Source organism: Erpetoichthys calabaricus, chromosome 11 (genome assembly GCF_900747795.2).
Source record: "Erpetoichthys calabaricus chromosome 11, fErpCal1.3, whole genome shotgun sequence".
Classification (NCBI taxonomy): Eukaryota; Metazoa; Chordata; class Cladistia; order Polypteriformes; family Polypteridae; genus Erpetoichthys; species Erpetoichthys calabaricus.
In genome coordinates, this window is record NC_041404.2 from 115,068,985 (window position 1) to 115,081,716 (window position 12,732).

At 40.2% G+C, this 12,732-nt stretch overlaps 1 protein-coding gene across 1 annotated transcript in view; it reads left to right on the top strand.

The window, feature by feature from the left end:
* The first annotated feature begins 3,744 nt into the window (after nt 1–3,744).
* Nucleotides 3,745–12,732, top strand: part of sncb (synuclein, beta) — a 118,848-nt gene continuing 109,860 nt past the window's right edge. The window contains exons 1-2 of the mRNA XM_028813721.2: nt 3,745–4,069; nt 5,064–5,197. Of these exons, the coding sequence (XP_028669554.1) occupies nt 5,077–5,197 (121 nt within the window). The 5' untranslated portion in view covers nt 3,745–4,069; nt 5,064–5,076. The remainder of the gene's footprint in view (nt 4,070–5,063; nt 5,198–12,732) is intronic.

Below are 12,732 nucleotides of genomic sequence, written 5' to 3' on the forward strand. Positions count from 1 at the left end.
CCTCGTACACTGAAAATTCTTCATCTGCCAAAGTGAGCACTCTCTAAACGTTGTCTTCTCTCACTTCTAAAATGATGTCTAAGTGCATCTGAGCAGAGATTTTCTTTGACATACCTTATTGTTTTTGGAAAGAAGCCACATACACAGCTATTTATTTGTTGTGTTCCTCCCAAATTCCATTTAGAAAAGAAATTAGAACGAATCGGTCTGGATGAGATTAGGGATTGTACATGATGGGAAAGTTATTGTTGGAGGTTGGATGGGCAAGGAGGAGATGATGGGGGTATCCATGGTTGATGGTGATGTAAATGATTGGTATGATAGATTAGGTTTGTCTTTGGGGGGGGGGGGGGGAGCACATTATATACTTGACAAAAAATTGTCCCTTAACATGCTCTTTAAAGAAAACGAGCTAAGGACATGAAATCTCTGGTTGAATAATTTTTTTTTCTATGAAACTAGGGGGCTACACCCCCTGCTCACTTCACTTGCCAACCCCCAGGCCTGCACTACGCGCCAGCCACTTCACATCTCTGCTGATCACATATGTGGATTTCACTTTCACCCAGTGGCGTAGCGTGGGTGTCAGCCACCCGGGGCGGAGGAAAATTCCGCCGCCCCCTTATTTAGGTATGGTTCAAATTTTTACAAGATATTATTATTATTTATTGTGAAATTTTGCCGCCCCCTAAAAGTGCCGCCTGGGACAGACCGCCCAGGCCGCCCCTGCCGCCCCCACTACGCTACGCCACTGCTTTTGCAAAACAACAAATCTTTTAATTCTCGTGGATACTCCTCTTCATTGGGAAGAAACACTACTTTTCCCTGAAGGCAACATGAATTAGACGATCTACAAGTCTCTGACTTAAAGTTTAAATCCGAACAATATTTATATACTTCTGTCATTTCACCTATGTCCATATATTCGATCTCTTTTTGCTGTTCCATTATTTCCCTGATGTTTTGTCTTGGTAGAGTAATATGTTGCCCTACTTTCCCCTATTGTATTAATAATAAGTAGCCTTTGTCAAAATGCCTAATCTCACAGACTTACCACTGTTTATAAGATATTATAGTATATAACTTATCCCCACCTTCCCATCTATATCTATAACCTCAGGCAATTATGTGTAGTAAAAAGACAAGCAGGAATTAAGTTACACATAAAACAATGTATTATTGGTAATATTCATAAATAATAACAATATGCAAAGTACATTTGAATATTGCCAACCATACAACCTGATTAAATGGTGATGTGTAGTTTCAGGCAGCACACACACTTGTAGTTATTTAAAATGTCTCTAGTTAAGGCATCATTGGTGCTCAGCTTTCTTCAGAACAGGCTGTATGCCTGTTCCAATATGGCTGCTAAGCTTGCTAAGCTGTGGTCTCCATTGTGTTGTCCTTTCAGTTCATGGTATGATGGTCTTCATCAGTTGTTGGTTAGTAAGAGAGAGAGAATGTGGTTGAGCAAGCAGATTTATAGATTCTCTGTCCAACCCCTAGAGCCAATAGGACATCATGGTACTTAAAAGCTTCTGATCCAAGCCAATTCCAAACAGCCATACTTCAGACCAACCTGCCACACCCCAGGACCATATGTTAAAGTAACCTGGCCTCCTTGCGGGGGGGGGGGGGGGGGGGGGGGGGGATTGAAAGACTCTAGCAGAGAAACACCGTGTCAAGCACCCCCTTCCCCCAACTCTGTCGTAAAATTCAAAGAGACTCGGTCATAAAGGGAGGGCAAACACAAATGCCTCCCATCAAAGTAACACTAAATTACATTGCTTTGCCTAAATTACAAACAAAGACATACAAAATATTTATTAAGTTATATGCAAAACCTCACATCACAACACCTGAGTAATAATTTCTGTTTGTTTGCACTAATGCGATCTATACTATCATTTTTTTGAGACTTTCAAATTTTAGTACTTTCATTACCTCTAACCTGCTCTGCATGTGTATCGCACCAATGTTTTTGAACCTCTTTACGACATTCTACTTTGTCATTTACTCTTTGTCATTTATTTCTGGCACCGGGCATGGTTAAATCTCTTGGCACAAAGTCTCGTCTCGCGGGACATGAAATTATCTATCTGAAAAAGTCTCGTCTCTTCCCAGGATTTTTGTATTTAATAGAGAGACATTGAAAATGGATCCCGATAACCACACAAGAGTTAACAACTGAAATGAAGTTGACCAGACAAAACATGAAATATCTTGGGTTCATGCCTGCAATGAAATAAAAGTCAAAGTAAATTTAAGAATCAATGCATTTTTTTATTATTTACATTTTTGTACCATCCAATCTGTTTCTGATTTGGGGTTGTAAATTTTTACTCACAAACAAATTACACTTGCTGTTATCGTATATCCTGTTCCCAGTACCAGTGCTAAGTTAGTTTGCACCCTAGGCCAAGCTTATCAGTGCACCAACCGACTGTTCGGTAGCTAAACTGTGTGGCTGGGTCTCACAAACCCCACTCATTATGATCTGCACCCTAGGGGAATGTTAACTTTGCCTTAATGGTGGCGCTGGCCCTGCCTCTTTCACATAGTGTAACAAAAACTTTCTTGTTGAAAAACATTCATATCCACGTATTTTCTTTTCATAACTTAATTCAATACATTTCTAAAATGTGTACTATACTACCTTATGAAGCCAAAAAAAGAAGACCACAATTTTTAACCGATTATGGTAACCTTTCTATTTTCTTAACTGAGAGAGATGTCGTTTCTGTGCTTGTATATCGTTTAGGTGTGCCATGATTTAAGCAGCATATTTTATAAGGAGCAGTGACTTAATTAGCTTCTGGTGCAAATTGTAGGCACCGTTACGTGAAGGAACAAAGCACTGTATGGAACAGAAGCTTTAAGGAATAGATCAATAGATCCTATGCGACGATGGCTAATTTATTCAGCCTGCGCAGTTATATGACTCTTGGGTATGCATGTTTAATTATTGTTCAAATGAACAAGGCCAATGAATAACTGACCGCTAATAATGTTTAATTCGATACGCAGCCGCATGGCACTTAAGCACGTTGCGTTCCGATGAGCCTGGTGTCACTTGGTGTCATTGCTCAGAGTCGTTGCGCTCTGTGACCACCACACCCCCACCCATCTCATCTCTCTCTCTGTCTCTCTTTCTCTCTCGCAGGGCTCGCAGGCAAACACGCGCAGCCGCACTTACCGCCGTCCCAGAAGATGCGCGTGTTTGCGCAGCTCAAGGTTAAACAGCGCTTAATGCGAGTGCTCGTGCTTTATACTACAGGAAAATAGATCTCACATGAAGCAAATCTCAGGAGATTGTAACCCTTTCTAAATAAAGCTGCACTGTGGTTCATTTAGTGATGGACGGCAGAGTAATCTCTTGACGTTGCGCTTTATAAGACCCTGTAAGCTTTTGGACTCTTGAGACCAGCCGCTTCATTCCCAGTACAGTATATATTTTATAACTCTCCATTGAAATCCTTCATATTTCAGATCGGTTAGGACGATACATTTGTTTCTGCATATTTACTACTACTATACTAATATTACTACTCCTCCTCCTCCTACCACTACTACTACTACTACTACTAATAATAATAATAATAAAGGTTGAAAGTGCAAAGCTCCATAAAAGAAAAAGATCAAAGGATGTAAATAAATCTCCTTACATATTTCATAGTGAGGATGAAAAACCTTAGCAAAAGGCCCGAGCAGAGCGGGAGGGGTGGGGTGGATTGCAGTTGCAGTGTCGTTGTCTGATTGCAGGATTCATGCTGATGAAATCCTCGCACTACAGGTTTATAGGGTGCCTGTCTATAGGGGGAAGCTCATTGCAATATTAACCACACAGAGCCGTTATATATAGGCTGACATCTTCGAGAAATCAATGGCAGAAGTGCTCTGATTCTCTGTGCTCAAACATAAAAGAGACCTTAGCCATTGGCTCGGAGATAAACAGAGGGCCCCGTGTAGCGCTGATGTTATTCTGAGCTCTCCGCGCTCCCCCCGACGATATCTGTGACTATAGCTAATTTAAGACGAAGAAGGAGACCTGCTCATTTGGTTAAAGGTGAGGTTATTTCATTCTACTCTAATTTTGGTATTTGTATGCCAATAAAACATTTTCTGTATTCTGATGCTTTAGGAACACCGTGAATATTTTAACGTTTTGCCGTCCCTTTTGCTATAAGGTTGAAGATGTCACTAATTCTTAATGGGGGACATTTTAACCTCTCGCTTCCCCGTTTGATCGGTTAGCCTAATTACCTATATTTAGCGCCTGAAATACGATTAGTAATAAAGGTGTCCAAGCAAAACTGTCTTGGATGTAAAAACGGTATAAACGACGAGCTATGCCGAGCTCCGTGGCTTTTGCTCGTATACCGCACATTAAGCCGGCATTTTGAAGAGGATGCTTGTCGGCGCGATCTCGCGTTTGAGAAAGGTTGAGGTTTACCGGCTCATTAAAAGTAAAGCAGCAAACCCGAGCCTGTCTTGTGTAGATGTTCACGGAAATGGGAGCCCCGAAGGTTTAAAACGAGGAATGGCAAGTAATCCCTACTGATGGATTACAGAAAGGGGTCAATCGGAGAAAACGCACTACCGATTAACCCTTTGACGTTGATGACACCACATAGGTTACACACACACACAGAAATCTGTCACTTTGCTGCTTTAGTGATCGAAACGCCTTCACCATTGGACATCACTGTAGAATGTTAATATTTTACACGCATGTGTTAATGGATAAAAAAGCCCCCCGCTGTTGAATATCTGCAGAATAGGAGTAAAAACAGTTAAAGGTGTCTAAGATGAGCACGTGTGTACGAATTATTCCGATCGCCACTGTATATTTTTAGCCTTACAATTAAAACACAGTATGAGCAATCAATACGTGTATTACTCTGCTAGGCTGCGTGTATACGTTTAAGGATACTCTTATTAGTTGTACGTCCGTGTGTGTGTGATAAATGTCTAACGTGGTTGCTTATTTAGTTCTTTGTTTGCTGACAGCGAAGGGGAGGTAACTTGCTTATTGATATGTGTATTTCTCCCAAACCCAGCATAACAGCCAAGATGGATGTTTTAATGAAAGGATTGTCCAAGGCTAAAGAAGGCATGGCCGCAGCGGCCGAAAAGACTAAAGAAGGGGTAGCGGTCGCTGCCGAAAAAACCAAGGAGGGCGTCTTATATGTTGGTAAGAAGACTTCTCACATTGCAATCAACTGCTCTTCGCTTTTCTAACAGGCAACCTATAAATAAGCAGTCCCGTGGTCCGCTATACCATCTCTAGTTTTTACATATTACAGAATTGCAAGATCCAAAGGTGGAGCCCTGACATGCCAACTTTGCTTGTATCATCCCGTCATTCTGGGTTGCGATTGGCTGAATGAAAATAAATTCTGTATAAATAGGCCGGAGCCAGAGGAGGGGTTGGAGGTGATGGAGGAACTGACGATCACGTGCACAAATGCAAATTCAGTCCTCTGGTCCTTGTACAGTAATCTAGTGTCGCACATTTTAATTAAAACACCTCCTTGTGTCGCATTTATTGATCAAGTATGTTAACTTCAATGCGTTTTTATATAGCGCCTCTCTCAGTGGACAGGATCAGATTGCCGCCATAGATGATTTCTGTTGCGAAGTAAGTGGCGCTCAGGGCCTGACGGCGGGGATAGAATGTGCATCCTTGTATCTGACAGTCTAACAGTTTTGCTACTAGGTGGGCACATTAACAATGTATCACATATTCAGGGGGGTGCTGAGAAAATGTACATGTTTTAGTAAATAATGAAAAGATCTGCACAGACTTTGCAAATCTGTATTTTGGTGTGTACAGAAGAATCGTTAATGGCACACGGTGACCAAGCACACATGTCCAAATTGTCTGCTTTTGGAATGTTGACACAGTTCAAAGTCCTCCATGTAACTCAGGTATGTCTCCTTACAGCCTAGGGGTTGAGGGATGAGAGGGCAGGCTCCAAGGGAGACGGACTAGAGTTGTTGAACTATCCTCCATGGTTTGGGATGCCCCTAAACTGGTGACTTTTACAATTTTCAGTGAGACAGCCAGAATCAGTATGTTTTTTAGGGTTTGCATTATGGATGCTATTTTACTTTTACAAGTTGACAAGTCTTACATCTAAATATTAAAGTGATCAGAAATAAATACATTTCAGTTCCATTATAACCATTATGTGTTGCACAGTCATTTTTCATCAAACTGTTGCCGCATCATTTAGGGACACTGTGTAAACACTTCCCAAACACACCCCAATTCATCCTCTAAGTCTTTGGATTTTGATGGGCAAGGCGTTTGTTTAGGCAGGGTAGGTTGGCACATGGCCTAGGCAGTTGCCAGTCTAGAAAAAAGAGAGTCAAGCATACACAAGTATAGGGACTGACCCAGACCCATGTGCTGAGTGCCATTTAAATGCCATTTCTTGACAGTCTAGACATGGGAAATAAGTTGGGCAGGGGCAGGGGCAGGGGTTTCTCTGACAGGGGTTATCATCTTCTGTTTGTTTTGATCTTATTTAGCAGACTGTAAATTTTGCTTCCTCTTCGCATATTTTTTCTTATACAATCTGAATCATGTACATTCTATTGATTACCCATTTTTTAGTTTTGGAATATTATTTTAAATTAACTGTTTTATTTTCATTGTGCCACAATGCCATATTGTTCTTCTGTGGGCACCACCATTCTGAGGCTTTATTGCCAGGATGCAATTGTCCATTGTCAGGGTAACATGTATAAGAAATCATGGTGAGTGACGTCAATGGTATGATGAAACTTAAGCTAATATTATGCTGTTGTGTTTATCCAAAATTGTGGATAAATTTCCAACAACGCTTGCATATGTGTTCCTTACAAAATTACTGGTATAAGAGGCTTTTGCAAAGCAAATCTTGACGTGTTTTGGTTTTATTTTGCTTTATTCACACTATTGAGTTATTATTTTGGTTATAACGTTCACCAAGCCTTTTAGCTACCTTTTTTCTTCCAACCCTTTACATTTGAGGTAGAACAGTGGGAGGAAAAATGATGAGAGAGAGTGGCAGTGAGAGTGGGCAAAGGAGAAAATGGAGAAAAGGGAGTGCTACATTTTGTTTTGGAGGTGGACAAATGAGAGACACACTGCATCAGGTAGACAAAAACTGTTGAGGTGGCCAAAGAAAGCTGCAAATTTGTCTATTTTGAACTTTGAATGACTCAATTATGCAAGAGCCTTTAGAGATAATGAAAGGAGAGGTCAAAAAGTAAGTTGGTTATGAGGTCCTGGAGAAATGTACGATCCCAGGCTGAGAACGAGCTTAACTTCTTCTCTTTGTCGTTGAAAAGTGTCTCTGAAGCCCTGTGAAAGAACACAGAGAGGTCAGTATAGCTATGTTCAAGGGATGTGAAGTGTTCTACAATAGGCTTTGTAAGGTCTTTGATTTTAATGGCTCAGACTTGCTGCCTAAAATAGTTTGCTAACTGCTTCCGTTTCACTTGTGTAGATGGCCAAACATTTCCTACAAGAAATGTAGTAGATGTTTAGACAAGCAAAAGGCCCATTGTTTTGAATTTACCAAAGGGACCAGATACAAAGATATTGTTGGTGACATATTTACAAAAGACACAGTGGCTCCTGTTATAGCTCATAATACCTGGTGAAGAATGTGTCTCTTGTCTGTGAAGTGAGCTGTGGACAAGAAGTTTATGTAGGTTAAGTGGTCAATGGAAGGAGATCAAGGGACAGTTAGAGAAAAAGGCTCCTGCGGAAGGACCAATCTGCAAAATGAGGAACTTTTGTTTAATGACCTGTGAGAGAGATAGATATGTTAGGGTGAAATGGTAGGATCAGCGGGATTGTGGGTTTAATTATTACGGTTCCTCTTAGAGTGAATGCTATGAGATCTACTCCTGGCTTGATTGAGGGCCCTGTCCACAATATGAGAAGGATATCCTCTATTAATGAAGAAACTCCTCATTCTGGGTGCTTCATTACAGATGTCACCCTAATCACTGCAGTGGTGGTGCATTTTAAGGAACCATGAATGAGGTATCTACTGTATATATATACACTTAGGCCACTCACTCAGGGACAATCCACATTATATAATAAATTCCTCTGCCACCTAACCTAAAATGTTCCCTTATATCAAGTACACCGTCACTATTGCCTAGTAACAGGAATTATTCCACTGTTACCTTCGGTGGACTTGATCATCATCATAATCTTGATAACTGAGTGGCTTCCATTCTTATGCTTTTAATAGTAATAATTCTTTTCTCACTATTGGGCGGAGTGGTGGCTCTGAGCCTAGGGATTTGCACTGGTGATTGGAGGCTCACCGGTTTGAATCCCGTAAACGGAAAAAGTGACTCTACTTCGTTGGGCCCTTGAGCAAGGCCCTTAACCTGCAGTTGCTCTGTCCTGGGTGTGATGTTAATCTGCAACCAGCCCTGCATGTAGGCCCTCCAACCTGCAGGGAAAAACCACCATAAAACACCTCACACTGTTCCACTCCATTCCACTCCAACTAGTGTGGTGCTGTGGTGTCACCCATTGCATGGCTGCACTCAGGTTCTAATCTGGGATCCTGAATTGGTTTATCATGTGGTGGGTGCAGCAATGCACTGTATCAGCACATGCTCCTAACCCCTCTCACTACTCTAAATATTCCAATTTATGCCTTTCCTTTTTCTTTATGGTTTTCACCCAATCTCAGTTTTTTTTTAGATTTTTACCCACAACTGTTCACATCCTCACCTGCTCCTTGGTCTCTGTTGATATGCTGAAATTTGTTTGTTGGGTGTGCTTTTGTTATTTATTATTTTTTTCTGCATTTAAACTACTGCACCACTTTGTTTGGAAATTGTATGCAACATTATTTTAACATGCAGATTAGAATTAATTTGTGCATGAGAAATCCTAGTAGATCATGCACATACTGCCTTATCACATGCAAGAGAAATTCAAATGGTCATGCAAACGTTTTCACACAAGCGTTATCTTCTTGATTCATACCATATTATTACAAAACAGTTTGCAAAAAGGCCTAATTAAAATGTTACATTAATTGTAGACTGCATAAAAATATATATAAATATGCTAATTAGACAATCTCCTTGATAGTTTATGAAAATCTATAAAACATCTGCAGAGTGAGAATGTAGCACGGTTGTTTCTGGGAAGAATTAATTACTGCTGCATCTGTACTTCTTATAGGTCAACATTATCTTATCTGCCCATCTAACCCAGTTGTTTTCTGCATAGAAATGTTTTGTAATTGTAGAAAATATGCTTTATTCTTTACATAACCTACCTAACTAAGATGATGTCTTATATTTAGCTGGGAATCAGACCCTCAGTATATGCATCCCCAGCCCTTTCTCAGTCTCAGTTTCCAGGCTTCATAAAGGATGAGGGATGCTTTAAGTCCCTTGGTAAATTAAGTGCCATATTTTGACAAGGACTGCTCAGTTGTCAGATTTCCACTCTTCATTTCTTTGTTACTTTGTCCATTAGCTTATCCAAAACAGATGGGTTACTTGTGCCTTGAAGCTACACTTTAACTGAGTGGACTGTCATGGTCGACCCTGCCCTTGGTTATGCCTTCCTTTTGCCATTATAATTAGTGGGCTGTTTCTTGATGCTTATTTGAACCCAGTTGTGATTATATTTAAACAGCGTCATCACTCCCATGGAGGACTCGGGTACTGAGCTGTGTCTTGTTTGCTGCTGCTTTTTGGTTGGTCTCATATCCTTTGTTGTTGTACCTTGGTGTTTTCCCAACAGAGAGCAGTCAGCTCCACAAATAGACAAGGTTGGGAAATACACTGTGGAAAACTTACAAAATAAAAGCCAAATATGATACAAAATATAATTAATATTATTCAATCCTTAGCTTGCATTAAAACACCATTCAGTGAACAATCCTGTTCAAGCTCTGCTGAGAAACGCCATCTGGATTTCTACAGAATGAATTCAACTGCATATGTTAGGTCGCTCGCTCTCCTTTTCCCCTTCTCCGTGTCTCTTTCTCTTTTAGCTGAGGTGCTTTTGGGAGTGCGCAGAAGTTCACAGAGTAGAAGGTTCCTGAGGGCCTCAATTCAAAAGTGCCATTGGTGAGCTCATCAGCAAATGTGATGCACTAATGTGTCCAGAGTTTAGCACTGATGGGCTTCTTCATGTGTCAGGATACGGTAATGGGTGTTATAACATTAACATAATATAGATTTGACAAAATAAAAGAATCACTAGTAAAAAGAGAGCTTTTGATGAAAACTTCTTGAAACAACAAACTTTCTCCTGACAGAAATACTTTTCTCATAAACTAATAAAGTAAAATAGTGAAAACAAAAACACAAATGTATAATACTGTATATAACATAAAAAGAAAATGAATCAATGCAGTAATAGGTAAAACTATGATGATATATGAAAAAAACATATTTCTTAAGCAGATTGTGCACATGATAATGAAGAGTATTAAACATACAGACAAGAATGACATGAGAAATGTTGAATGAACTTCACTGCTGCCTACACTTGGGCTACAATTTAGACCTCATTCCTTTAGGTAATGGTCTTTGTCCAAATTTGATCTCTTTGTCCCAATCTGACCGCATTTTTGCTTATTCATTGGTTCCTGTTTTAGCCTAATTGATTTATGGACATTTACTCCTATAATTATGTCTCTGTGCCCCAAAAAAGTATTTTCCTTCATTTGAACTCAATATTTTGACATCACTGTCATCCTGCATTGCTCATGTCTCATATTGCTCCACCACAACTACAACAGATAACATGATTCCAGCTATGATGGTCTGATGGCATCCTTTATTAGCAGCATTGTGAATGGCATCCTGGTTCTGAATTCTGTTTTCAGTTTTTTTTTGTTTTTAATAAAAAAACCTTCATATGTAAGAATTAAGATGCTGCATATCATAGAAGAGAAATCTAGTAACAATGCAAATAAACTGTTCAGAATGGAGCAACCTCTAAATGTTTCATAATTAGGCCAAAAATTCACTGGTATGTACATTATCCATAATGGACAAAAATATGCCTTGTGAAGAAATGATTCAACAAATATCAACTGTCTGGTTTGGTTTTTGGACCACTCTAATATATATTTATAGTGGTATATCAGTCCCTAACCTTAACCCAAAAGCCTTTTCAGGTGTAGCACAACACAGTGCACAAGTCATCAACAATAAGCTCAGTCCCGTCTTTCTTTCTCTCTCTTCTCTGCCACCTTCACTCCTCCACTCTTAAGCTCTGTCCTCCACCTTCTGACTCCGGCTTTTCGAATGGAGTGAGGTGATCCCTTTCATGTTGCACATGGATGTACTCCATGTGCACCCTGACTCCAGGTGCACTCGGATTCTCTTCCAGCAGCACTTCCTGGTGTGGTAGAAGTGGTTTAGTCCAGGGCTCTGGGATCTTCCAGGCATCCCCTGGTGGCGGCCACGGGCCCCAACTGGGTTGAGCTTCCCAGCTTGAATCCTATAGCCCTGATGCAAACCAGGGGGCCTGTCCTCTTGTGTCCCAGGGGAGGTACACTGTCTCTCTCAAGGTCCTTCCATACTCCAGGCATCCTGGCAGGGCAAGAGCCCCATCCATCCACCACAATATATATGTATATATATAGTGGGGGAAATAAATATTTGATCCCCTGATGATTTTGTAAGTTTGCTCACTTACAAAGAAATGAACAATCTCTAATTTTTATGGTGGTTTCATTTTAATGGAGAGAGACAGCATATCAACCAAAAATCCATAAAAAACAAGTTACATAAATCTGAAGTTTACTGGCAAACTTAAGACGGTCCTGTACATGTGCCTTCTTGAGCAGGTGGGCCTTGTGGGCATGTTTCTGTCCTTTCCTCATGGCTGTCTGTATCTAGGTTCTATTTGCCACCTTCCTTCCACCAAGGAGCTGTTACTTTTGTTCCCCAGTCTAAACCCAATTTCAGTTTAAATCCCTCCTTCACTTTATCATGAAGGCCTCTTGCGAATCATTTTCATGGTCAGAGCTTCTCTGCTGTTGAAAATATTTCAGACTCAAGACCACAGGACAATCTAATGGACACTTGTTTTGCTGCACCCATGAGGCAGAAATCCTCCTGAGCCAAATCTCTTTTCTTAATAATAAAGAGCCCTGGATGTTCATTTGTAGACACCCATGCTGTCCTTTTCTCCCATATAGCTTCACATCCCTATGGTTTGGGTTCCACATCTCAAAGACTTGTCTGTTTGGTTAACTGGCAATTCTAATTTATCTCTGTGTGAATATGAGGATTAGCGTAAAGAGTGTTAGAGGATATCCACATACTTATTCTGACAAGATCTGTTTCCTTGATATTCATGTATTTGTTTCCATAGACTATCATAAAAATGTCCTGTTAAATGTGCCCTGGTCTCCAGTTGCTCTTCATTATCAAAAGTGGTGGGATATTTCAGTCTCAAGAATTTTTTTCTCAATGAAATTTTGTAACCTTTAAGACCCTGAGACTAACTGTTTATTAGTTTATTTTATGTATTGTCAATTCTGTAGTAACAGAAAGAAAGCCATTCTTTCAAATACTAATTTGGGAAGCAGATGGTGACATTTACTTTGTACATGCATAAGCTTTCTGGTTTATGCTTAGCAGGACTTAATGCCTGCAAGAGCTGCGATGGGCCATACATTATTTATCTTGAGTAGTATGCTGCTGCCACTTCTCATTTTGTCTCTG